A 26,584-nucleotide genomic window follows, 5' to 3' on the forward strand; every position below is an offset into this window, starting at 1 on the left:
GAAGATGGAGCTGGAAATTTTGGAGCCTGTGTGTCACCAGGGAGAGAGGGACAAGGGGCTGGGGCCACCGGGTGGAGCATGCAGCATAGGCTGGGTGCGGTGGGACGCAGAAGTCACTGTCCCCTCGCCCTGGAGATCTCAGCTGCAGGCGGACACTTAGTCTGAGGAGAGAGTCAAGGACTTAGTGACGTTGAGCATGGGCACAGGGGTGCAGCCCCTCCCGTAACTGTGGGACTGGCGATGCTAGTTCCGTCTTAAAATGCCCTCTCGGTAGCTGACGTGCTGTGGGATAATTGAACGCGGGAGCTGGGAAGCATCTTGGACGCGACACAGTGGAACAATTACCAAACTTTCCATTTTTGTCACATCCCTGCACCTCTAGTTATTTAAGGTTTTTCTTTCACTTAACTTACTTTAAATTTTTTTAATTTAACCAAAACAATAACAGTCATGATATCACGGGGCGATGTGCTAAGACACATTTTGAAGCTACGTACCTATCAAAATCACCCATCTTCATTCGGGAACCACCTCAAATTGTGTGTCGTGGCACTGGTGAGACACACGTCACTCTTCCAGGCCACGCTCCCATTTTGCAGGGGAGGACGCCGGGACCCGCAGACGTCAGTGGCGCGCCCGCGCTGGCACGGTGAAGGACTGATACTAGTTTGAGGCTCTGCCTGAGTCTCCTCAGCCACAGTCTTGATTCTTTCTGGAATACCGGGTCATGCTTCCAAGGACGTAGAAACAACTCTTAAATGTGATTCACGCAGATAACCCAGGGAAAGGCCAAACACCGTGCTCGGTGCGAGGAGGTGGTTAATACGGTTCCTTCCAGCCTGGACTAGCTGCTCTCTGGAAGCTTTTAGAATCTTTTTTGAATGCGCGTGTCCTGAGATGCCAAGGTGACGTATCTCGATGTGGCCACTGAGTGACACGCTCAGCTGTGCCAGGTGCTCAGCAAGCCTTTCCGCCGTCGGTGCTGGGACAACCCCTTGTGTTACCCGTTTGCGTATTTCCTCCCACCTATTTTTTTCTTTTTCCTTCTGAAATGTCCATTATTTGGGTGTTGGATTTCCTGAACCAATAGTCATCTCGTTTTCTTCTCTCCTATTTGGTTCTACTTTCTAAAAGATTTTCTTCCATTTCACTTTTTAATATTGCTGGTAAAAATTTTAAATTTCAGAACTTATATTGTTCACTTTAAAAAGCTCTTTCTCATTCTGTGACCATTTTTCATAAACTCCTATTCTTGTTTTACAGGCACACTGTCTTTTCCTCCGTCTCTGAGGATATTAATTATAGCTCTTTGGATTTTTCTACACTGCTTCATCCCCCTTGGCTCCTTAGCTCTGCGCGTTTTGGTTCCTTTCTCACGCTGGAGTCCTTCACATGTCTCGTGATCCTTTGTTCTCTGGTTATATTTATTTACTTATTTTTAATTTTTATTTTTTTAAATTAAATATGTTTAACTTGAGCCAATACATATTTATGTTTCCCCTGCTCCAGGAAAGGTATTCCACAGTGGAACCAGGATTCGTTAGTGTATCAGACAGACACAGTAGCTGTCATCATGGGGGCGAGGAGAAAACAAAAAGCATATCTAGGATAAGTCACAAAACATTTTTTTTAGATTTATCTTTTTTGTTATTTTGTTTTTTATTTTTAATTATTGTGGATACTTAATACTTGTACATATTTTTGAGGTACCTGCGATATTTTGTTACAAGCAAACAGTGTGTAATGATCAGGTCAGGGTATTTGGGGTGTCTGTCATCTGGAGTGTTTATCATTTCTACGTGTTGGTATCATTTCAAGTCCTCTCTTCTAGTTACTTTGAAATATACATAAGTTTCTTCTGTCTAACTGTGTGCTTGTACCCATAACCCACTCTCTTCAACCTACTCACCCAACCTACTCCCAGTTCTCTGTGTCCATGAGATCAAGCTTTTTAGCTCACAGATAGAAGTGAGAACATGCAATATTTGTCTTTCTGTGCCTGGCTTATTACACTTAACTTAATGACCTCCAGTTCCACCCATGTTGCTGGAAAATAACAGGATTTCATTCTTTTTTATGACCAAATAGTATTCCATTGTGTATATATACCACATTTTCTTTACCCATTTATTCATTGATGGACATTTAGGTTGATTCCGTATCTTTGCTATTGTCAATAATGCTGCATTAAACATGGGAGCGCAGGTAACCCTTTGATATACTGACTTTTTTTCCCTTTGGATAAGTATCCAGTTGTGGGATTACTGGATCATATGGTAGTTCTATTTTTAGTTTTTTGGGAAATCTCCACACTGTTTTCCATAGTGATTGTATCAATTTACATTCCTACAAACAGTGTATAAGAGTTCCTTTTTCTCCACATTCTTACCAGCATCTGTTATTTTTTGTCTTTTAAATCATAGCCATTCTTACTGGAGTAGGTGATATCTCATTGTGGTTTTGATTTGCATTTCCCTGATGATTAGTGATGTTGAACATTTTTTCATATATCTGTTGGCCACTTGTATGTCTTCTTTTGAGAAATGTCTACTCATTTTTTTTGCCTATTTTTAATGGGATTAATTGTTTTCATTATTGAGTTGTTTGAGTTCCTTGTGTATTCTGGACATTAGTCCCTGGTCGGATGAGTAATTGACAAATATTTTCTCCCATTCGTGAGGTTGTCTCTTTATTCTGTTGATTGTTTCCTTTGCTATTTTTTAAATTTTTTAATTGAAAAAAAAAATTCTAGGGATGAGGGTCTCACTATGTTGCCCAGGCTGGAGTGCTGTGGCTATTCACAGGCATGATCATGGCACTCTACAGCCTCAAACCCCTGGGCTCAAGCTATCCTCCTACATCAGTCTCCCAAGTAGCTGGCTATATTTTAAAATGAGACACTAAATATCTGATTTCAATGTCTTTATGAGTGAGCTAGGGCTTGTTGACCTTAAAACTTCACTGGAGGCCTCGTGGTGACCTTTCATTAGGGAAACCCTTACCTGTCTGGACCTGGAAGATTTTCTCTGGGGTCTTGGAGAAAAAAATCCTTCAATATACTTACTGCCTCCTGATAATCTGAGAACAGGGTGGGAAAAGGCAAATCAGTGTGTGACCCTTAAATCTGTAGATGTTCATGTACTCATTCCCCTTCCTACTCCTATGGTGTCTCCATCTGAGCCATTCCTCTTCCAGGCATCCCAATGGCGGTGGGGGACCCATCTGGGCGGCCAACCCTGAACTTCTTGCTGTTGGCTGTGGCGGTGACTTTCTTGGGCTCGGCCCTGTCCGTAGATGAAGTACGGACCCACCTGTCGATGAAGGAGGAGATGATGAGGCTAGGCGGGCAGCTGGTGCTGAGCACCCAGGAGGAGCAGGCCAACGAGAAGCTCATGGCCATCAAAATAGCCGAGATGACCGAGGCCATGGAGACCCTCATGTTCCCGCCCAGCATGCACTTCTTCCGGGCCAAGCGTCTCATCGAGAAAAGTCAGGTGTTTAATATCCTGAGGATGATGCCAAAAGGTAGAGGTTTGGAGAGGGGTGGTTTGGGGATCTTGGGAAGGCAGCTAAACTAAACTTGGAGCTGTAATTTTTACTGGAGCTGCTGTTGTTCTAAATGGAGTAGAGAGAACTCCACGCAGCTTCCCTGCTCCTCGGTCTGTACTGGCTGTCTAGGAAGGGGTGTTTGATTGTGGTCGTTGGCTCAGTCTGGAAACCAAAACCCCTGCTTCCCAGGGGACTCGGCTTCAAAGACAGTCAGGATTGGCCTGAATATTCCTGGCCAACCCTGACAAAGCTGGAAAAGCTTCCAGTCATGAGACAGTGCCCAGGGCTCAGAGGACGTACTGATCCCTTCAGAGCTTTCCTCACGGCCTTTCTTCTACCCTTTCTCCGGGGGCTAAGTTACCAGATGGGACGTGATACTACGTGGCATCCAGGGGCAGTGAAAACACACTTCTAGGAATAGTAAATAACATATAAATAGCAGTTTGCAGCTTACAAGGACTTTTGTATACCTTTTTTTAAAATGGTATAAACAGAGATTTTTGAAAAAATAATGGTGAGGTCAGTAAAGTAGCATACCCAGTTGGTGGGGATGGTGAGAGGTGATACACCAAAGCTCAGGCAGCAGGGCCGCCTGCCCGGGGGCTGTCAGGGAAGGTGCTGCGTGGGCTAGAAGGGCAGAGGGCCAGTGTGCACTGCACTGTGAGGAGCACCGGAGACACCTGCCATCCGGTTGGAAGGACACGTGTGCGGCCTCAAGGGTGAAGCCCGAAGGCCAGAAGCTGCAGAGATGCAGGCCCAGGGCTGGGGAGCAGACAGCAGGCGTGGGGAGGGGGTGGCTGGGGAGCAGGCTGAGAGGATCAAGGACAAGCATGCAGACAGGACTGGGCCCAGGCTCATTCTTCTTGCCTCCCCCCGTGCAGTGTTGGGGGCAAGGCCTCACTGAAAGGCCAGGGCTCCCAACAGAGAGCTGGAAGCTGAGGGAGCCTGGGCTTGAACCTCAGTCTTCTGATTCCAAGCCTCTTCCACCCCACCGTGCTGCCCCTCTCCAACAACCACCCATGGTTCTGACTAGTGAGAAAGGAAGACAAGGAAGCTCCACTCTTAAACTGAGCGGAGAGAGCAGCAGAGGGCGGGCAGTGGGGCGGTGGGGCTCTGGAGCCGGGATGAGAAAGTGCGTTAGGCTCAGTTCTGAGCAGCTCAGCTCGGCCAGACAGCGAAGCTCCTGCTCCTGCTCCTTCCCGCGCACCCGCTCTGTCCTCGCAAGCCCCACGCCTGGCATTGGCACCCCACTCCGTCATCCCCCATTCTCCCTCCTTCTCCAGGGGCTGCCTTACACCTCCATGACTTCGGCATCGTGAATATGGACTGGCTGGTGAAGAACGTCACCTACAGGCCCCACTGCCACATCTGTTTCACTCCACGGGGCACCATGCAGTTCAAGTTTGCTCACCCAACTCCTGCCACCCTGATGACAGAAGAATGTTCAAAGTGGATTTTGCTGGAAGATTATCGGAAGCAGGTGCAGAATGTCACTGAGTTTGACAACAGGTGAGTGGTAGTTCCACAAGCGGGCGTCACGGGCCTGTCACGGAGGGTGCAGTGTGCAGGTGTGTCTCCCTTGGTACAGACCCACGTATAAACATCTGGCCTCATAAGGGGATTAGGCAGCTTTTTCTCCTAACTTTGCAGGACACTTTTGCTTCGCAAAAGCAATTGGCGCCTTTTCTGTCCACAGTAATTTCCTGGTGCATTTAAAATCTGACTTGAGGCCGGGCGCGGTGGCTCATGCCTGTAATCCTAGCTCTCTGGGAGGCCGAGGCAGGCGGATTGTTCTGAGGTCAGGAGTTCGAGACCAGCCTGAGCAAGAGCAAGACCCCGTCTCTACCAAAAATAGAAAGAAATTAATTGGACAGCTAAAAATATATATAGAAAAAATTAGAAGGGCATGGTGGCTCATGCCTGTAGTCCCAGCTACTCGGGAGGCTGAGACAGTAGGATTGCTTGAGCCCAGGAGTTTGAGGTTGCTGTGAGCTAGGCTGACGCCAGGGCACTCGCCCCAGGCAAGAGAGTGAGACTCTGTCTCAAAAAAAAAAAAAAAAAAATCTGACTTGATCTGCAAAAGGCCTTATCAGCAGCAGTATTCTTGCCACAAATGAGATTTGTTTTGAAGCTCAGTAAGACCAGAGAGAAGAAAAGTCCCTAGCTCCTGAAATGACAGTCTGGCTGGTGGCTGAAGCAGCTTGAAAACATAATGGAACAGCTTCCGAACAGACATGTATAGTAATATTATAGTAACAATCATTTTAATCATAGGCACAGTGCTTTCGTGGGGTTATTTCTCTTTATGAAATAAGAAACATGATGCACAGCAAGGTTAGGTAAGCTGCCCAAGGCCACACAGCTGGTAAATGGCAAATCAGGGACATGCACCTGGATGATATGGTGCGAAGTACAGAGTGATTCCCATCACACGCCCGCAGCAATCTGCTCAGGCTGCCACCACAGAACGCCACGGGCTGGGTGGCTTAAACAACAGGAATTTATTTCCTGGAAGTCCTGGAGGCTGGAAGTCCAGGGTCGAACTGCCGCACAGTAGGTTTCCGTCCTTGGCGTGCGGCAGGCCGCCCTCTCGCTGTGTCCTCGCGCGTTCCTGTGTGTGCGCATGCCCAGCATCTCTTCCTCTTCCTGTAGGACGCTGGTCTTGCTGGATTAGGGCTCCGCCTGCGACTTCACTTAACCTGGACTACCCCCTTAGATGCCCTGTCTCCACATGCAGGCAGTTCGAGGTTAGGGCTTCAGTGTGTGAATTTGTGGGGGACGCAATTCCATCCATAACTGCCCCACAGAGAGCTTGGTCTGGGATACGAGCACCCCCACGGGGTGGGGGGCCGAGGCCGCGGAGGGCGGCAGGCGGGCCTGGCTGGGGCGCGCTCCCCTCCCATGCTGTCTCCCAGGAAGTGTGAGCAGGCGGTGGCTTCCTAGCCAGAGGCCAGGCTCACACTGGGCAGCCGGGGCGCTGCCTGTTGCCCCGTCCTTTGCTCACTGGGGTGAGTCTCGGTTTGCTTCTGGGCAGGAGACACTGCGTGGGCAGCAGCCCTACAAGTGCCTCCTAACTCCCCTTTGTCTCTGACAGCCTGCTGAGGAATTTCACTCTGATGACCCAGGACCCCGAGGTGACTTACGTAGACCAAAATGTCGTCTGGTCGAAGTTCGAAACCATCTTCTTCACCATCTCTGGCCTTGTCCACTATGCGCCAGTGTTCAGAGACTACGTCTTCCGGAGCCTGGAGGAGTTCTACAAGGACAACGTGCTCTACATGGAGATCAGAGCCATGCTGCTGCCGGTGAGCCTGCTCTCCCCTCCCCGCCCGCCTCCCCCTGAGCCGCCTCGTGTTCGGATCGTGCCTGGGAGGACTGGATGCTCGTGAATTTACCCCCAGGTCTCTGGTGCAAGGTGACAGGTGACTTTTCAGGGGCCACTGTGAGCGAGGAGACCTGAAACGGACAGGGCAGCCCCAGCAAATCTGGGGACACCACACTCACTGCCCTTTGCCCCCTTTCTCGTGGCTCCCTGGCGGGAGCTGGGAAGCAGGAGGAGAGTAAGGACAGAGGCATCCCAAGGCCGTGGAGAAGGGGCTCAGGAGTAAAGGGGGCCACGTGGCAGGACGTTAGGAGGGCACCTTTGGGCACTTCCAGTGGCGGCTGACCCGAGAAGCCGACTTCCGGGAGCAGAAAAATGAAATGCAGGCGATAAAGCGCAGCTGGGTCTGGCCGATTAAAGACCCCGACTGTGATTCGAGAGAAAGGAAGTCGAGGTCACTAGAGGAAAACACAGGGTGCAAGAGGTTTCTTTTTAGGGTAGAGAGACTTCTGTTCACATAAGGAAGGAGCGTGGCGAGGTTAAAAATAGCGGGGACAAAGAGGGCAGGATGTGGCCACCCTAGCACCCAGGGAGTGAGACCGTCCTGCAACCAGAGAAGGTTCTGGAAGACCAGAGGGAAGGTGGGTGTGGGGCGGATGTGACACTGGGCTGGCACGGGTCGCTGAGGGAGGAGGGCCGCCCTGCCTCCCCTGCTTCCATGGCGGGCGAGGAGAGACGCCCTCTGAGACCGCGGGCGGTCAGGGGAGGGCAGTGGGGGTTTGACAGAGCCTCCCGGGAGATGGGCAGCTTGCTGACCCCAGCCGGGAGAGCGATTCCCTGGAGAGGCTGAGGGCCGGCCGGCCGAGAGAGAGCCTGTAGTGGTCCGGGCCACGGAGGTGCCCGCCGTGTCACCCGCCACGCAGCAGACAATGGTCTGATTGAGCGCGGGGTAGCAAAAGAGCAAAGCGGAAGGACTGGCGTGCAGGGAAGGCTTCTCGGCTGAAGGGCGCGGGGACGAGGAGGCGGGCAGGACAGAGACAAGCGGAAGGTGAAAGAGTGGGAACTTGCAGGGTGGCCACTGAGGGGCGAGTGATCTGGGAAGACGGGGTGGGCAGAAACAGCAGGCACGAGCTCAGCTGGTCAGAATGCAGCTGCTCGGTGGGGGCTCCCAGGCAGAGCCACCCAAGCGCGAGTCCTAAGGGGCACGTGTCCTTGGGATCCGGCGTGCCCAGGAAGACCTAGATGAAGTGAGTGGAAGTGACTCAGGACCATGGCAAGAGCCCAGGCGCAGGAGAAGGGTCTCTCCTAAAGTCGGCTGAGAAAATGGGGTCCGTGGAGCCCTAACTCTAAGAAGAGGTTAAAAATTATTTTGATTTTAAGGAAGAAAGGTTGAAGAGAGAGAAATGAGAAGGATTAGGAAGAGTCCAAAAGGAGAGAGCGTTCTCATAAAAGTCCGACTCTAGAGGATTGCACTTCGGCCAGGAGCCAAGGGTGACTGGGATTCCGGGTACCGTGACACGGACCCGCCGTGTACAGACTGGAGCTGGGGGCGCGGAGGCTCCATGTTGGAAGGGGAAGGGTCTTTTGTGGAGAGCAGCCCTAGGTGATCAAATACTACTAGGAAGTTCCTTTGGTGAGTCTATTGAAGGGAACTTTCCTGAGGACTTTTATCTGGGGGGAAGATAGGGTATTGAGGGAGTGGGCATGATTCCTGGGCGTTCCATCTGGTAGGCTCACAGGGTTTGAGCTGGTTAAAGGTTTTTAGTGGCTTGGGGAAAGTGATCTGTGGGTAGAGTTTCCTCTACATTATATCCAAAATAATCTGCTCATTTGTTCAAATATTTATTGAGTATCTAAACACCTTTGTGACGGACCTTCAAGGTTGTAGAAGGGTCCACAGGGTGGCAGCATTTTGGCTTTTTTTAGAATATTCTTTTATCTTTATAAGCTCAGACATTTTATTGTTTGTAGACCCAGAAGTGATAGGGCTCCAGAGGACAGATACACATTGACCAAATTCATAAAGGATGAATGTATAAACAAGAAAGTCAGAATGAAATTATCATTCAGACCAGATACTTATGCTTCCTAATCAGGAAATTCTCTCCTCAAAGCCAAATTATAGTCAGAAGTTTGTTTGGTGAACTAGAGCCCTAATGAGTCCTGTCACTGAGCTCTGAGAACTCAAGAGTTGGTAACAGTGTTCTTAACCTTTCGGAAATATGTTAAAAGCTGTCACCATTGCTGGGCGTGGTGGCTCACACCTGTAATCCTGGCCCTTTGGGAGGCCAAGGTGGGAAGATTCCTTAAGGCCAAGAGTTCAAGACCAGCCTGAGCAAGAGTGAGACCTCGTCTCTACTGAAAAAAATGGAGAGAAATTAGCTGGACAACTAAAAATGTATATGGAAAAAATTAGCCGGGCGTGGTGGCACATGCCTGTAGTCCCAGCTATTCAGGAGGCTAAGACAGGAGGATCGCTTGAGCTCAAGAGTTTGAGGTTGCTGTGAGCTAGGCTAATGCCACCGAACTGTAGTGTGAGGGGGAGGGCAGTGCCTACAGAGAGAGACCCTGTCTCAGGGGGCAAAAAAAAGAAAAAAGAAAAAGAAACAAAAAGCTATCACTTTTTCTCCTGGAAACAAATAAGTACTACAATAAATTGAATATTTAAGACAATATTTTCACACCTATCCATATGCATCCATAAAATGTAACAAATGTTTCTGAAACAATGCAGTGTATAGTGACTCTGAGATTTTTGCATTGTCTCCTTTTCAAAAATTCTGGTTGGGATTCCTAAAGTGGCTTTCCTACCCTTAGTTTTTTTTTTTTTTTTTTTGAGACAAAGTCTCACTGTGTTGCCCGGGCTAGAGTGCCGTGGGGTCATCCTAGCTCACAGCAACCTCAAACTCCTGGGCTCAAGCAATCCTTCTGCTTCAGCCTCCCGAGTAGCTGGGACTACTGGCATGCGCCACCATGCCCGGCTAGTTTTTTCTATATATTTTTAGTTGTTGAGCTAATTTCTTTCTATTTTTAGTAGAGACGGGGTCTCGCTCTTGCTCAGGCTGGGTTCGAACTCCTGAGCTCAAACAATCCGCTGCCTTGGCCTCCCAGAGAGCTAGGATTACAGGCGTGAGCCACCGCACCCGGCCTCTTACCCTTAGTTTTATTTAAAGCATTCCAGGACCCTCTGTCATGAAGGCTACACCTGCCCCAAAAACCAGTTATTCCAGTTTGTGGGTCCCTTAATCTGAGACAAAGCTTCCTTCTGTCTCAACTCTCCCTTTTCTCTGGAGCCTGGACTGAGCCTCCTGTTCCTTAGCTGTGTTAACAGCCTCGGAAGGTGGAGTCCAGTCTCTCGGGTGACTTGGCTCACCTGCACGTGGACCTGCCGCTTGTTTATACTTCGACTCTCTGAGCGCAGACTTGTATTTCCATTTCCGAGTTCTTGAGGAATGGGAGCAGGACTTCCCTCTGCCTGTCTAGCCGGAAGGGGAAGGCTCTCTCATCAGGACAGAGCAGATAGATAGGTGCATAGACCTGGGCACAAATCATCTTTTAAAGAAAAAAGAGGGCCTTTGCTCCCTGTAATGCTTGTTTCCAGCACCCACAGGTGTCACCTTGTGTTGTTTGTGTCATAACATCTAAGCCCTGATTTCCCAACCAGACAGTGACTTGTTTCAGGCACCAGACTGTACGTCGCCTGGTGTCCTCTGCAGGCGCCACTGGTGACAGTCACGCTTGTTGGGGGCACTTCTCAAACGCTGAGATGCACGTGAATAATTTGGAGGTGCCGCGTGTGGACCCTGACCTCCCAGGGTTCTGATTCTGTGTGGTTGGGTAGGGCCAGGAAGCTGAAAAGTCAACTAGTGCCCCCTCCCGGCCCCCTCCCCGTGATTCTGATGCAGGTGCCCCGACCCAGGCCCACTTGGAGACGGCACCTTCTTCACCTCGACCTTCATAAAGTTCTTCACCTGCACCATCTCCTTTGAGCCTCACAGCGACGCTGTTTTAGAGAAGATATTAATTCATTTTATCGATGTGGAGACTAAGGCTCAGAAAAGGCCAAAGGGCTTATCAAGGTCACATAGGTTGCAAGGGGTAACCAGATCGAGGCTTCCAAACTGGACACTTGCCTCATGGAGCTGGGCTCTCTGGGCCTCGTGGTAGTCACCTCATTGCAAAAGGAGGTCCCTGAGAGGGCGTCCGGCTTCCATTTTACCGCTTCCGGGGAAGAGTGGCTATCCCTAGGATGAGCCGGGCCTTGGCAGGGGAGTGGCTTCCTGTTGGGCAAATCCCGACAACTTTCTTAGTGTGGGGAGCGGGGAGAGAACCTGCGAGCCTTGCAGAACACTGGGCTCTTCAGTGGCTGACGGGAAGACCAAGGAGGGAGGAAAGGCTGGGCGAGGATTTGGGTCTCGGTGGTTCTAAGGGCTTGACTTTCATCTTGAGCATGATGGGGAAGTATCTGGGCAAAGTTGCTGAGAACTGGGATTGGAGGGAAAGAGAGAGGCCAGAGCACTGGTTGCTAGTTCCACCTTCCCCTTTTCTGCAAGTGAGAGCGAGTATTTTCACCTCCCTGGGTCTGAGGCGGAGCGCCTCCGGCTTGGGGCGCTTAACATGGGGGTGCCCAACTCCCTCCTCTCTCCTACCCTGCCCCCACCCTGCCCCAGCCAGCCTTTCCAGAGGTGCCGGCTGCTGGGATTTCAGATTCTGGTGGGGGCTGGAGGGGATGGGATTTGACCATTTGTTCTCGCCTGACCCTGGAACAAAGGCCTCTTGCCGCAGAGTCTAGGTCCTAATGCCCCCATTAGCCAGAGAGGGGGCCATCGACACGCTAGCAGCTAAAAACAGTCTTCCCGGGAATTCTGAGCCGCTTTACCTCCCTGCTCAGTCGTGGGCTAATTCAGGGCTCGGAATGCAGTTGATGGACTGTCCTGGCTGCTCAGCCTCCCATTGTGTTCCTAATGCTGGATGACAAAGGCTACTTGCCCATGGCAACAGTTGCTAGGCGGGTCTTATCTCCTGGGCTCCAGTCCCTTCCCCCACAGCCAGAATGGGAGGCCCAGACTGGGTCCTGGCCAGGACTTAGCGTGGAGCCCGCCCGGGCTGGGAGGGTACCCATGGGCGCTTGTCCTGCGAGCGCCTACAGGGGAGGTCTTGAGGGAGAGACATGGCAAGACAGGAGCCATGGCGGTCATTCCAGCGTTTTCCTGGATGCTGTCACTTGTATGACAAGTGCTCTAGTGCTCCCCTGCCCCTCCCCCAAGTCCTTTTGCCTGGATTCCACCTGGCCCCTTGCGGAAGTGGCTGCCTTTTCATGTCCTGTCACTCTGTGAGGATGCTCTCTCTTAAGGACCCTTTATGACAGCACTCACCGTGCGCGCAGCAGCCACGCTGTTTACTGGTCTGTCCAGCCCCCAGAGCTGTACGTTGTTCACCGGAATCACCTGAGAGGTTCAAAAAAACCCAGACTCTAACGCAGAGATTCTGATTTGATTGGTCTGGGGTGGGACCCAGGCATTTTTCCTCTCCTTGGGCGATTCCAAGGTAAGCCAAGGCAGAGACTTTGAGACCCTGGGACTGTCACTCGAGTGACAGTGTGGCCTTTATACAGGTGGGGGCAGGGCCCGCAGATGATTTGAGACTCCCCTGGGCGAGCAGGATTCTGGCCTTGGCAGACCCCAGCCCACTGCCCATGTAGCAGGGCTGACTTTCTGAACCTTCTTAAGGCTCCACATCCTCGCCTATAAAATGAGACCTACCTACCCGTGCAGTTTTGAGATTAAATAAGATTGTGATGTAAAGCTCTCTGCACATGCCTGGCACTTAGAAGAAGCTCAAAGCTTAGTAAATGAATCATGCTCCAGTAGTGAGAGCTAATTGCATCGGAAATTGGAAACCTGAGTCCTAGTTTCTGGTCTGGTACAAACTAGTTGTGTGACCTGGAGCAACTCTCTGCTCCCAAATTTCCCTACAGTTCCTTCAAGCTTCAAAATTCTGTACCTCCATGACATCGAAGACAGTAAAACTTTGTAATATTATATTGGTTTATGTAAGGAGTTTGAATAATTTCCCCACAAATTTACAGTTCTTTAATTAAACTATAGTTAAAAATCAAAGTAATCTAAATTGAGTTCAATGTGCTTTTTTTTTTTTTGAGACAGAGTCTCACTCTTTTTGCCCGGGCTAGAGTGAGTGCCGTGGTGTCAGCCTAGCTCACAGCAACAGCAACCTCAAACTCCTGGGCTCAAGCAATCCTCCTGCCTCAGCCTCCCGAGTAGGTGGGACTACAGGCATGTGCCACCATGCCCAGCTAATTTTTTCTATATGTTTTTAGTTGTCCAATTAATTTCTTTCTAATTTTAGTAGAGACGGGGTCTTGCTCTTGCTCAGGCTGGTTTCGAACTCCTGAGCTCAAACAATCCGCCCACCTCGGCCTCCCAGAGAGCTAGGATTACAGGCGTGAGCCACCACGCCCGGCCTCAATGTGCTTTTAATTCAAGGCGTTTTACATGGATACAGCAGCTTTTTGCATCACTTAGTCTTAGATGAACGACTGATACCACCTGCTTGTACTTACAACTGTAGGTTTTGAGTTGTTTTTCGAAATCCGATGATAGATTTGTAATAATAACATTATTAATAGTTGTCATTTCTGAATGCATTACAAATATTAACTCATTTGATCCTTGTAATAATCCTGTGAGGTATGACTGACTTGGGACAGATTGTAGCTCCACTGGCAGCCTGAATCCAGAAGGCTGACCAGAACCCCCAAACCAGCAGAGCCTTTCCCTCAAATGCCTGCAAACCGCCTAGCTGGGAGGCTGGGAGGAGCTACAGGTCTCCCCTCCCCAGTGGGGGCCTCCCTCTCCTGGAAGTGGGGGTGCTGTAGAGCATTGGGATCCCATCCCAAGCACTCCCTTCCTTTGAGGCTGCAGTTTCTTTGGAGAGGCCAGAGCTGCAGGAGTGCAGGGCATGGACGGGGTGCTTTACAGGGCACCAGGAGACCAGGAAGGGGCTCTGAAAGGGACTGCAGCCCTGGGAGCCAGATCTTGTCTTCCTGGCACTCCGCGCTGTGACAACGAGCAGTGAGGGTAGAACCCTGAAGGCGTGCGGCCCAGCGTCTCCAGTGATAGGCGCAGGAATGACAGGATTGATGATTTGGAACCACTGCCATGTGTAAGGCTCCATCGGGCCTCTGGGCGTATCATTTGCATATCTTTGCATGCTTGATTAATCTGCCAGAGATCTTCTTTTAGGCAGAAGTGTCATTTGTAGATTTTTTTTTTTAAGTTTCTTTCTTTTGTCTCCCTTCTATTCTGCTAGCACAGTTCCACTCACCACCCCTCCAATAGTTGTCTATTCATCCATTCCCTAAAATATGCTGCCTGGGGCTTAGTATCTTTAAAACCACTTGTGAACGGCATTCTTCTTGGATTAATATTTATTTGTGGAGCTCCTACTCTGGTGCTGTAGGCGAAGAGGTGAGGAAATCAAAATCTTGTGGACCCCACCCTCCAGGAGTCTCTATTCCAGTTAGGAGGTATGAGCAGGAGACTCAATAATGACAGGGCGGTCAGGGCATGGACAGAACTCTGCTCTTCCCTGCTGCCAACCAGCTGGGTGACGGCAAGACACCTGCAGGTGACAGTTCCGGGTTGGGTTAACGCAATGGTTCTCAAACTTTCTGGTCCCAGAATCCCTTTATACTCTTAGAAGTTTTTGTGAGGATTTCCAACAGCTTGTATTTATATGGATCATATCTATGGACATATCCTGATTAGTTATTAAAATTGAGAAGCTTTTGAAATGCAAGCTCATAGTCTGTTATCTGTCAGGATGATATCATCACACACGATGCAGCTTCAGAGAAATTCTACTGTATATCATGAGAGAATGAGGGTGAAAATGACAAGTGATATCTTAAAATTATTATGAAGAGAGTATTGACTTTATACACTTCCTGAAAAGGTCTAGGGGACCCACAGGGCCCCCCAGACCACACCGTGAGAACTGTGGGGCTACAGCACATGGGCTCTTTTAGCATCAGAGACTGGGAGACCCTAACGGGGCACCTGGACGCCTGTTGCGGCCCTGATCACTGCGGGAAAGTTCTCCTTCTTTAAACCCTTGGAAATGCAGGGGGTAAAAACAGAGCTTTTCCTCTACCTTCCTAGGTTATCTGCGTGGGCCCATGAATTAAACTGACAAAAGACAGATTAACAGGGGAAAGGACATGCAAATTTTATTTGGTGTTAATATTTTAATTTTATGTGCACAGACAGGTAGAGGCTTTCACCCAGAAGAAGTAAAGGCCCTAAGAAGTTGGAGCGGGGCTTATACACCCCTTTAACACCGGGGGGTCAATTGCAAAGTGGCAAGACCAAGGAGAGGGGTTTGGGCTTCTAGTAAGCTGCAGGAAGGTAACCGTGTGGGAAACTGACGGGCGGTGTGGGCCGTCTTCCTAAGGTTTGTTTGCGCAGACCCGTCTCGGCCACAGCTTTCCGTCTCCACGGAAAAGAGTTGTCCTCCTCTCAAGGCAGGGGACACCTTCACAAAGGGAAATCTGTGTCCTGCTTTTAGGCAGATGGGGGAGGGCAGAGAGCTCAGTCTGCGTTGGCTGCTGCTTAATCGCCTTCAGCTCAAAATAACCCTCGCACCAACGTGGTGTGTGTTGGGGTGGCACATTCCGATCCCCGTAAGCAAACAGTAACAAGGGGCAGCGGCGCAGACTGGGTTAGCAGTGCCCAAGGATCTCCCCGTGGAACGTCCAGCAGCCGTGACGGTCAGTAGTCCGGAGCACGTGTGCTGCTACGTAAGCCGCCAGCGGAACTCCGCCTGGGAACAGTGAGCCCGCTGCCCTGGCTGGCGCAGCCTCGTGGGGACGTTGATGTGCCTGGCTTCCCGGGTGGTGGCAGAGGAAACAAAGAGCAAGGCCGGGAGGGCCCGGCTGCAGCTCCTCACTGCCCCCAACTCAGGCAGCAGGGCAGGACCCCCGCAGGCCAAAGGGCCAGGGATGATCGCAGGCGGTGCACGCCGTGACCGCAGCCCGTGACCGCAGCCCGGGCGAGCATGGGCGGGCCCCGGCATGGGGAGACGGTGCGAGGGGGGACTGGTGGACAACAACGGGCAGAGGAGGTGGTCCCTGAGAGGACCCAGCTCCCTCAGGGCCAGGGACACAGGGCTGGCTCCAGTGAGGAGAAAGGGCTTTTCCCTTTAGGAGGAGGAGTAGCTCTGGGCTCCCCGAAGGCCCTGCGCGCCCTACCCCCTGGCCCCAGAGACTGGTGACCTCGGATTCTGTCGCTAGAATGATTGCTGCTTCCCGTAAGCTCCCACGTCCTTCTGTGTCCTCCTTATTCCTCCTGCTTTGCGTGTAAGCAGGGAGAGTCCGCCTCCGACTGGATCATCAGGTCTTGGAGGGCAGGGACCTTGCCTTGTCAGCACTTTTGTCCCTTCCCGTGCTCAGCTCGCTCCTTATACATTACAGGGGCTTAATTAAGGGCCAAGGGCAGAAATCGAACCCCACATGTTCTTTCCCCCACCCTGCCTCGCCCTACAATCTCTGCAGTAGCTCCCACACCCTGTCCTCACCCCGAACTGCCTGTGCACACCGCCACGTGGTGTGGGACAAGACCTGGCCCAGTGACAGGGCAGGGCAGAGGGTCCCAGCGGGCCGACTCCCTGGAGACTGTGGCCTGGCTCGATGCCCAGCCGCCAGCGGCACTCTCGAGGGGTCTTCTCGACACCCGTCCGCTCTATGCACCTCTTTTCCCTCAGCTTCCTCCTCCTTTGTCTTACCTACCACCCACTCCCAGCTCTTCTCCCTGCCTGGTGGCAGTGACCGCCTGGGGGTGCTCTGCCCGGAGGTGGAGAAGGTGGGGAGGGGAGTGGGAAGGACGGCAGGGAGATGACATGGATTCTTGGGCCACTCTTTCTTTCTGTGACCTCTTCCCGCTGACTTGTTCTTCAATCATTACACAAATACTTAGTGAGCACCTACTGTGTGCCAGGCACCGTGTGCAGATGCAGCAATGAATGAGACAGGCAGGTATCAAAGAGTGTCATCCCCGAAGAGGCCAGGTCTTCTGGTCAAGCAGTGGAGAAAATGTCAGAGGTTGTAGAGGACATTGAACAAGGAGAGTGTGGGTAGTTGGCAATGATGTCTTTCCCTGCTCACCTCTGACACCGGCCGGGACGTGCTTTCCTCACAGGTGTACGAGCTGAACGGGGAGATCCACGACAAGGACTGGTCAGTGAAGACCTACAAGGACGTGGCTCAGATGTTCGTGAAAAGTCACCCGGAGTTTATTGGAATCAAAATCATTTACTCGGATCACAGGTGAGAGCGACTATCGCAGCAGCTGCTAGAGTTGGGAGAACGGGATGTGGGCAGAGGCGCTGGAATGCGGAGGGGAGCAGAGGAGAGAGCAGGGCAGGGGGTCTGGGGGTGGGTTTGAGACCCTGGGCCTGATGCCAGAGAGCTGTGGGCTCGGCGTGTGCGTTTGTGCGTGAGTGTAGAAGTCTGGATCTATCCGTGAAATCACTTCTAGTTTGGGTCTTCACAACCAAACCGGAATGAAGAACCGTGACAATTTTCCAGATGATTCTAGGCTGTGACCCAACGCTGGCCTGGGTGACTCAGTAATGAGCCTAGTGTTTTTGCCTGAATGTTTGGATAACTGGCCCATTTCTTTGTTTCAATTTGCCACTGGGGTGGTTCTGCATGAGATTGCATGCGGGCCGAGTGGTGCTGGCTCGGGTCTGCGTGTGGGGACCCCACAGCATGACAAGTGCGCAGCCTGGCACATGGGGTGGTGAAGGACCCACTCTCCTTCCCAGGCAAGGACAGAAAGCTTTATAGCTTCATTGTCCTTATGACTTTCCCAAATGAGTAGCTCTCCCTAGGCGTTGAGGGGCGGTGGTCTGAGGCCGTGACTGCACGGCCAGAGCTGCAGGGCAGCAGTCAGATGGGGTCACTTGAGTCAGGCTGCGGGGAGGGGCACCGACGGGATGCGGCTGGGCACCGAGAGCGATCAGACTCCCCGGGGCCTCCTCCCCTCCTGCAGGGCCTGGGGGTGGCAGGAGCTGAGCCCCTCGCCTGCGTGCTGGTCCTCCCAGGAGGGAGCTTGCAGGAGGGGCCCAGCCAGCTCCACTCAACAGCTCCCTGGCACCAGCTGCCCCCTCCCTGGGCCGGTGGCAGGGAAGTGTGAGGGGCAAGCCGAGGGGATCGGTGCCCCCACGTTCCCCTAGGCTGTGGGGGAGGGCATGGCAGGGCTGCCAGGACAGCTTAGTCCCCTAGAGTGAGGATCGGAACAGGTGAGCCAGTGGCCGGGCAGAGACTTCGTCCTGTCTATGGACTTGTGCCGGATTCTCGTTGTCTGTTGCTAAGCCGCTTGCCTTGCCCTGTGGGGTTCCTGGAGTGCCCAGGGTCTTGCTGACTTAATCAGCAAGAGGCCAGATGGTTACCGGGTCCAGCCTACTTGTCAGGGACTCGGGTGACCCGTGGCCTTTCACAGGTGTCCAGTGGACGGAGAACCGGCCTCCATACTGTGTCTGCTTCCATGACCCAGCCCCACAGGGATGCAGGGAAAGTTTGGGACAAGGCCACTCGGCCGCCTCTTTTCCCTTGGGTCCCCTGACACCTCTGGAGCCAGCAAGGGTTCTTGATAGGAATGGATTTGGGCTAAATATCTGTCAGAGGTCGCCATAGTCTGGTAGGGATGGGGCCATGTGGCAGCGGTGCCAGGCACAGAGGGAGCCCTCTGGGATTTATGGCTGTCAATGCCAAGTCACCCTGTCTCCTCATGTCTCTCTGTCTCTCTCAGATCCAAAGACGTGTCTCTCATCAAGGAATCCGTCCGAACAGCCATGGACCTTCGAACCAAGTTCCCCAACATGGTGGCAGGGTTTGACCTGGTAACGACTCTGTGAACAGAAGGGCCATCTGCGAAGCGGGCAGCCCTCATGCAGGGAGATCCACGTGCCCGCAGCTCCCACCGAAACCCTGGGAGAGGCTCAGGCCGCTGACCTGGCAGGGCTGCCCGGAGTTCAGCGCTGACCCTCTCTTGGGGCCTGGGGGGATGGCAGTGATGGGAGAAGGGAGAGCAGGGGGCCAGATGGCTAACAAGGGAAGTTCCAGAACAAGGACAGAGTTCAGGGCTTGTGGACAATAATTATAGCCCCGTTCCCCTTACCCTGCCTTCTGTCCTTCTCTCTATCCCACGTTATCAGCTACGTCTGGCTCCTAGAACCGCCCTGGCGCCCTGTAGTACGTGGGGCAGGGGTGGTGTCTGGAAGCAGAGTAAAACACAGTGCAAATCCTCAAGGATCTGACATTTGTCCTTCCCTCTTCTCTAACACACTTGCTTCCCTATCTGTTTCTGAAGCTGCATATCCATAGGTGTTGTCACTGTCCCTCACGTCCCCTAATCAAAGCCACAGCCAGGCCAGACTTCCCGGGTGGCAACTCTTCAGTCTCTTTACATTAACTCGGCTTAGCTGGCTGGAAGGCGCCGGCTCCCTCTTACATAACCTGAGATTGTGCTTAAGCTCCTGGTTTCAGAACAGCCAGAGCCCAAAGGTGTGGATTTCAGGGCCATTGTGTTTGGACCCAGGGCGTCCTCCTGGGGTCCTCCGGGAAGGCTTGCAGGGCCCAGCCTCTCTGGAAGAGGGCAGGAGCTCCTCCCTCCTCCCATGTCAGCGGCCCTCTCTCCCGTCTCTGTGCAAGACTGGAGGAGAGCTCAGGGGCGCCCTGCCTTCCTGGCCCGCCAGCCCTCAGGAGCCAGGGCTGAAGCCAGGGCCGGGAGGCCGCGGTGAGAGGAGACGGGTGGGCAGGGCCGGGGGGATCCAAGGCACGGCCTCTGAATGAGGGAGCAGCTGTTTCAGGGCAATAACACACTCTCTTTTACCCCAACTCTGCTGCTGGTCATTCTCAGAAGACCGTGTGACAAAGGTCCCACACGGTAGCGCAGGCCACAGGAAGGGTGTTTATGGGCCGCGGGGGAAGCACACTCCATGTCTCTCTTCTCTGTCCTGCAGGTGGGGCATGAGGACACTGGCCACTCCCTGTTTGATTACAAGGAGGCTCTGATGATTCCTGTCAAGCAGGGTGTCAAACTACCCTACTTCTTCCACGCCGGAGAGACGGGTGAGCCATGTGGGCCCCGTTGCTTGGTCTACGCGGGGGCGGCAGAGGGTGCTGCGGGAGCCGGCGCCAGGGCCCGCTGTCCCGGCTGTGGTCTACAGGTGCTTCGCAGCCCCCCTGGAGGTGCCTTTCGCATGTGTTATCTCAGTCCCCACGGCAGCGCCGCGCAGAAGGAACAGCAATGGCAATAACGGCATCGGGCACTGCACCTGTGTCATTTCTAATCCTCACCCCAGACCTGCCAGGGCATGTTTTTATCCTCATTTTATAGATAAAGTGCTCAAGCCTGCAAATACAGTGTTACTCTTGCAGGTCACAGAGCTGGTAAATAGAGGAGTCTGAACTGGAACCACGGTGAGGGCATAATCTTGCAAACTCACATTGTCTGACTTCGGCTATAAAAATTTGTTTTAAAAGGCCAAGCACAAATATTATTTTATTTATTTATTTTTTTTGAGACAGAGTCTCACTGTGTTGCCTGGGCTAGAGTGCCGTGGCGTCAGCCTAGCTCACAGCAACCTCAAACTCCTGGGCTCAAGCAATCCTCCTGCCTCAGCCTCCCGAGTAGCTGGGACTACAGGCATGCGCCACCATGCCCAGCTAATTTTTTCTATATATTTTTAGTTGTCCGATTAATTTCTTTCTATTTTTAGTAGAGACGGGGTCTCGCTCTTGCTCAGGCTGGTCTCGAACTCCTGAGCTCAAACAATCCGCCTGCCTTGGCCTCCCAGAGAGCTAGGATTACAGGCATGAGCCACTACGCCCGGCCTACAAATATTATTTTTAAATTGATGTATCCTAGTGACACATAATTTGTACAGTATTGTACAAACGATATTTGGACACATGTATACAATGTGTGTGAATTTGAGCCCTTTCTGATGATCTCCACTGTGTGACTGAATTGTGCTTGAGAGGTTAATTGACCTGCCCCAAGTCACACAGCTGGAAGCTGGCAGAAGAGGGACGAGAACCAGGCCTGCTCCCATCGTAAGAGGTTCCGTCCCTCATCAGTGAGGAGACGCCGCCCTGCCCTAAGCCGCCTTGGCTGCTGTTCTTCCTGAAATGCCATCAGCCCAGGCACATGTTTGGTCCCCGGAGCTCAATCCAGGGATTGCTCCGTCATCTCTCAGCCCCTCTCATGCTCCAGTCCTCGAATGTGTGAACCCTAACGAAGCAGAGAGCATGGCGGCGATTCAGATCCACGGGAAGATTGGGGAGGCTTTTCGCCTGGGTGCCTGGACCCCGGGACAGCTCTCTCTCTGCTGCATCCTCAGGAGACCAAGGAGGGAAGGAGCGAGCAGTGGGCAACTTGCATTTCCCCACCAGGCCCGAGCCCTGCTGTATCACACCATCGCCCAGAGGAGGGGCCCTGGGCGTTAATCTCTTTTTCCTGACATTTTGAGTCAATTGAGATCCAATTTAGATCAAAGTGTGCTCTAGGAGATTTAAAGACTTGTTTGTGGGGGATGGGATCGGGGGAGGTGGTGGTTAACCTTGAAGAGCTTGTGGCCTCCTTGGGAAAATCATGTTTACCTGTGTGAAATAATTCTGACAGTACAAAACATCATAACGCAGGATCTAACCCAGTTCCAAGATGTACGTATGGTCCTTGGAGATTATTTTGCCAGGACTTGTGTATTTCATACCTGAAAGTAATGTCCTCATTTAAAAAAAGAAGAAGAAATCTTTTAAAAACCAGTGAAAATCCACCTCAAATACATACCCTAACTAACAAGGAGAATTCTTGAGTTTCATTTCTAACAGAGAAGTGGAATTTTCATATTTTATATGTGGATCAGTCAGGATGATTTTGGCTGCAAGAATGGAGTACACATCAGACAGATTTTACATTAAGGCCATTGGTATCTCACGTAAAAAGCAACCTTTCCTGTGCTCATTGAATCGGTGATTTTTTCCCCACGTGTTCTTCGGATGGTGAAGTCACACCAAGGTGTGACAACATCCAGTGAAGCCAGACAACATTTCCTTAGCGCATCTCCTTTTGTCGGGGAGGAAGCCCCAGGAGTCCCCCAGCAATGACCTCCAGGCCAGCCTTGGGACTATTCTAGCTGCAAGGGAGGCTGGGAGAGTCAGGAGTTGTCCTTTCGCCCTCTGAGGAGGTGCTGGCCCCAGGGCCGATGTGGTGGGTTGGCCGGGAGGCTGCAGCGAGGACGCCTGCTGTGATCTGGCGAGTGGTAAATGTCTCAAGAGCACTATTAAATATGTAAATTAAAGTAAGTGCATACAGTAATTATACTGGTGTTATGAATAAGGAGGCTGTAACACACTGTTGTAAAGATCATAAACTAAGAGTCCCAGAAAATAGCTCTAGAAACTAACAAAAAGGGGAAGAAAGAGTACGGACTGTGGGGTCAGATAGGCCAAAGTTTAAAACTCAGTTTTGCTACTTACTGGTTCAATGTCTTTGGCCAATTTATGAAACCTGTGTAAGTTTCAACTTCCCCATCGGATTCATAAATCAATAAATTAATTAAATGTAAAAAAGGTATACCATATCTCTCTTTAGCATTGTTAAAAGGAAAACGTGTGTGAGGGTGGGGCTGTTAATGTTAATTTCTCTTCGTTTTCTTGCTTGGGGTGTCCGGAGCCTTTGCCCGCGGGTGGTTTGTGGTTCCGATCTGTACACCCCCCGTTGAAGACTGTCCTTCTGTCTCCAGACTGGCACGGCACTTCCGTAGACAAAAACCTTCTGGATGCCGTAATACTGAACACTACCAGAATTGGCCACGGCTTTGCTCTGAGCAAACACCCGGCAGTGAGGGCTTTCTCCCAGAAAAAGGACATCCCCATAGAAGTCTGTCCCATCTCCAACCAGGTATGCGTGGCTCCCGGGACTCCTCCAGTGTGCTCTTCTCCCCTAACTCCGCCCTCCGTTCTGATTCCCAAACCTTTTCTTGTATAATTTCTCTCTTCTTAACTCACTGGTTTTCTCTGTTCCTGCACTCTCCCACTCCCTTTAGTAACATTACTCAGGAGTGGCCTTTTGCCTAAACCAGTCATCATAACGAGGCAGCAGTGAGGGTCCCCAGTGGGGTGGAATTTCGGGCGTAGCTGTGGACCAAGGAAAGGGACATTGCGAGAGGCCAGCGAGGTGGGAAGGGCCCTGGGTCACTGCTGCTTCCGACGGTTTCTTTGCGCACATGCTGTCTCGCCGCGCTCAGGAGAGCTCTGAGCAGGACCCAGGTGCGTCAGACCAGACGTCTGTGGTGCTGACGAAACTTGGAGAACATAGGGAAGAGCGCGAGGACTGGCTATGTCCCCGTGTCTCCTTGTGACTCTGCCCAGAAGTCACCCCAGTGCTCAGAATGGGGACAAAAAGGAGCTGCCTGTGCTCGAGGTCTGGCCTCCCTGTGACGGCTCTTTGTGGGTGAGAGCTTGCTCCTCTCCTTGCCTCCTACCGGCCAGGTCCTGAAATTGGTGTCTGACTTGAGAAACCACCCTGTGGCCACTCTGATGGCCATCGGGCAACCCATGGTGATCAGCTCTGACGACCCAGCCGTCTTCGGTGCCAGAGGCTTGTCCTATGACTTCTACGAGGCCTTCATGGGCATTGGGGGGATGAAGGCCGACCTGCGGACCCTCAAACAGCTGGCCATGAACTCCATCAGGTGAGTGTCCTGTGCACGGCCCGGGCCCCTGCCTCCCTCCAGCCCACAGCCTGCATTTGTCCGCCCCTCCGGAGGTCTGCGGCAGACGTCCCCAGGGCTCCTGTGGGTCTGCTCCATGTCATCGCTGCTTAGTTCTTGCTTGTGGACTGGGAGCCACATGCTCTGCAAGACTCTGATGTCCCCTCAGACTCCTGCCCCATTCCCCAGCCCCTTCCTGGGGCTGAGCCGGGCTCCTCCTCTTCCTGCAGGTACAGCGTCCTGTCCGAGGACAAGAAAACTGCTTTCATGGAAATCTGGGAGAAGCGATGGAAAAAGTTCGTAGCTGACGTGGTTGCACAGTGAGGAGAAGACGGCCACGCTCCACGCACCCCCAACCCCCGGCACATCAGTGGCCTCCGTGTTGACTGACCCGTCAGAAACTCTAGGCCAGCTGACCAAATTCCCCTCTGGGAACGTTCTCCTCTCTCAGCCGCAGTGACATCAGCCCCCTTGGCTTCCTCCTCTCTCTGGCCGTGGCTACGGTTGCTTCTCTTTCCCAGCTCCTCCTCCTCTGGGCTCTGTGTTGCGTCCGTCCCGGGGCGCAGTCCTGGGCTGGCTCCCGGTGCCGTCTGTCTCCTCTCCTCTTGTCTCTCTGCTCTCTGCACTCTGCACTCTTTTCCTAGGCAGTCTCATCCACTTCTTTGCTTCTAAATACCATTTGTTTGTTGATGATCTCCAAATTTATTCATTCACTTAGGGAGCTCACAGGAGTCTCAGAAACCAAGCATGTGCAACTGTGAACTTGCAACCCTTCCCTTTCGCCCTTCCCCTGGCCTCCCCCACCTTGGTAAACCGTACCTGGTCACCTGGTCGCTCAGAGCAGCTGCTCTGCCCTGCTCCCTACACGGAAATGTACCTGGAGTCCACCTGTGCCTTCCACCTCCACTGCTGTCAGCAAGTCCAGGCCGCTGTCACCTCTGGCCTGAGTTATGGCCTTCGCCTCCTAACTGATATCCCCTTTCTTCTCTTTGTTTCTTCCAGTTCGTTTTTCATAGAGCAGAATGACTGTTGGGAAGTTAATCAGGTTACTCCCCTGCTTACAACCAGTGTGTTTAGAATAAAACCCGAACGAACGTCTCCGCAGGGCGTGCGGCATCCTGTTTAACCTGGATCCCTCCCAGCGCCGCCCTGCCCCAGGCTCCCCAGGGCCCCTGGCCCTGTCCACACTGGCCCTTTGTTCCCGTAGTGTCCTGAGCTCTACCCTGTACCAGGGCCTTTCTCATTCTCCTTACCTGGAACATTCTTTCCTTTGTCTACTTCACTCCTGTTTACCCTGTAAGTTTCAGGTTCACGTCACCGTCTCAGAGAGGTTTTCTCAGCCCCCTGCCCTGTTACTCTCTCTCCCGGCCCCTTGCTCTTTTCCTTCATGACTCCAATCACAGTTTATAATCATATATTTATTTCCATGTTTACGGTCCCACCCCGCCAGACTGTAAGCCCCATGTGGGCAGGCACTAATGATCGTTTCTGATTGTTTCACACGTGCAAACCCGGAGCCTAGCCCCAAACCTCGTTAGTACTCAATAAAAGACGCATTGAATGAATGGGGGTCACTTGTCTCCGTTGAGCTGGCTGCTGGGGCAGGAGGGAGTAGAGCAGAGTCTCCCCAGACAAAAGACCTCCTGGGACAGATTTTGGATCCTAGCCTGGCCTTTGGGAGACAGAAGGCAAGAAGCCAGCCCTGTCCTCACCCAGCTAAAGGATGTGAAGGAATCAAAGCATTCCCTAAAAGTCCCAGGTGGATGCAAGTGTTTTCCCATCCATCATCCATCCCCTGTGTCCACGCTCTCGGGCAGCGGCCGGCCCTCTCTCCATTCGTTGTTTCCCGCCGTACTCGGGGAAGCCTTGCCGACCCGGGCCAGCTAACACAGGCTGTGCACACGTGGAGCTAGAAGACCTCCAAGATCCTGTCTCGTTCTGAGGAGGATCCATTGCCTTAACCAATCCCAATAGATTTCTTAGGTCCCACCTTGGCCAACTTACATTTAATAATTGGTAAAGATGGATTTAGCAGAGTGGGCGTCTGTAGCAAGTTGCCATGGCTGCGGGGACCTCCAGCATGGGCCGCAGCGCAAGGTCGCTGGCCTGGACTCGGTGTGATCTCTGATTTGGCAAAATGAACCCCAACACACACTCCTGCCTCTGTCTAGTTCCTCTTTCTTGCCTTCTTGCCTTCGTGTCTAGTTCAATAGGCTGAGTCCTACTGAGCTAAATGTCCAATGGAACATTATTATTTTGAAATAATTTCAAACCCGAAACAAGTTACAAGAGCAGTACAAAGAATGCGAATATTCTGTTTGCCCAGGTTCCCCTGATTGTTAGCATTTTACAACATCTGCTGTATCATTCTCTTTGTCTCTGCCCATCTAAAATCTCTCTATACATATATCCTATTTTTTTCTAACCAATGAGACTAAGTTGTAGACATTACGGCCCATTACGCCAGGATTCTCCGGTGTGCATGTACTAAGTTCTCCCATGAAGTCACAGTATCTCTACCCAAATCAGGAAAGGACATTGACAAGGGACTCCGGCTCCGGCTCTGGCCCTGCCGAGCATGTTCTGGGGGAGGGGAGTCCAGAACTGGGTCCGGGATCACGTGTTACTGCAGTTGCCGGATCTCTCCAATCTCTTTCGGTCTGAACAGCTCCCAAGTCTTCCCTTGTCTTTTGGGATGTCAACGTTTTTGAAGAGTACAGGCCAGTTACTTTGCAGAATGCCCCTCATCGCAGGTGTGTCTGAAGGTCCCTTACGAAGAGATTCAGGTGACCCGTCTTGAAAGGAACCCCTCAGAAGTGATGCTTTGTCCATCCTGGAGTACCGCACAGTGGGCACAAGTCGGGGTGTGAAGGGGTGACCTGAGCTGGCAAGCAAAAGCCAATTGTCACATTTTTA

General features: G+C 52.1%; 1 protein-coding gene across 1 annotated transcript; it reads left to right on the forward strand.

Moving 5' to 3' along the window:
* The first annotated feature begins 3,203 nt into the window (after window positions 1-3,203).
* Window positions 3,204-25,213, forward strand: CECR1 (cat eye syndrome chromosome region, candidate 1). The gene is made up of 9 exons (XM_012651037.1): window positions 3,204-3,525; window positions 4,833-5,058; window positions 6,644-6,854; window positions 17,086-17,213; window positions 18,700-18,790; window positions 19,913-20,021; window positions 22,700-22,857; window positions 23,448-23,650; window positions 23,899-25,213. Exons 1-9 carry the CDS (start codon window positions 3,204-3,206, stop codon window positions 23,990-23,992), a joined length of 1,542 nt encoding a protein of 513 aa, XP_012506491.1. The 3' UTR covers window positions 23,993-25,213.
* The last annotated feature ends 1,371 nt before the right edge of the window (window positions 25,214-26,584 follow it).

Source organism: Propithecus coquereli, unplaced genomic scaffold (genome assembly GCF_000956105.1).
Source record: "Propithecus coquereli isolate 6110/MARCELLA unplaced genomic scaffold, Pcoq_1.0 Scaffold346, whole genome shotgun sequence".
Taxonomy (NCBI): Eukaryota; Metazoa; Chordata; class Mammalia; order Primates; family Indriidae; genus Propithecus; species Propithecus coquereli.

What these genes read in the sequence shown, in the direction of transcription:
- CECR1 (XM_012651037.1), top strand. Translation starts at nt 3,204, where the DNA reads ATGGCGGTGGGGGACCCATCTGGGCGGCCAACCCTGAACTTCTTGCTG. An exon ending in TGGTGGCAGGGTTTGACCTG is followed by an intron (nt 18,791 to 19,912) that starts GTAACGACTCTG and finishes TCTGTCCTGCAG; the next exon opens with GTGGGGCATGAGGACACTGG. An exon ending in CTTCCACGCCGGAGAGACGG is followed by an intron (nt 20,022 to 22,699) that starts GTGAGCCATGTG and finishes TTCTGTCTCCAG; the next exon opens with ACTGGCACGGCACTTCCGTA.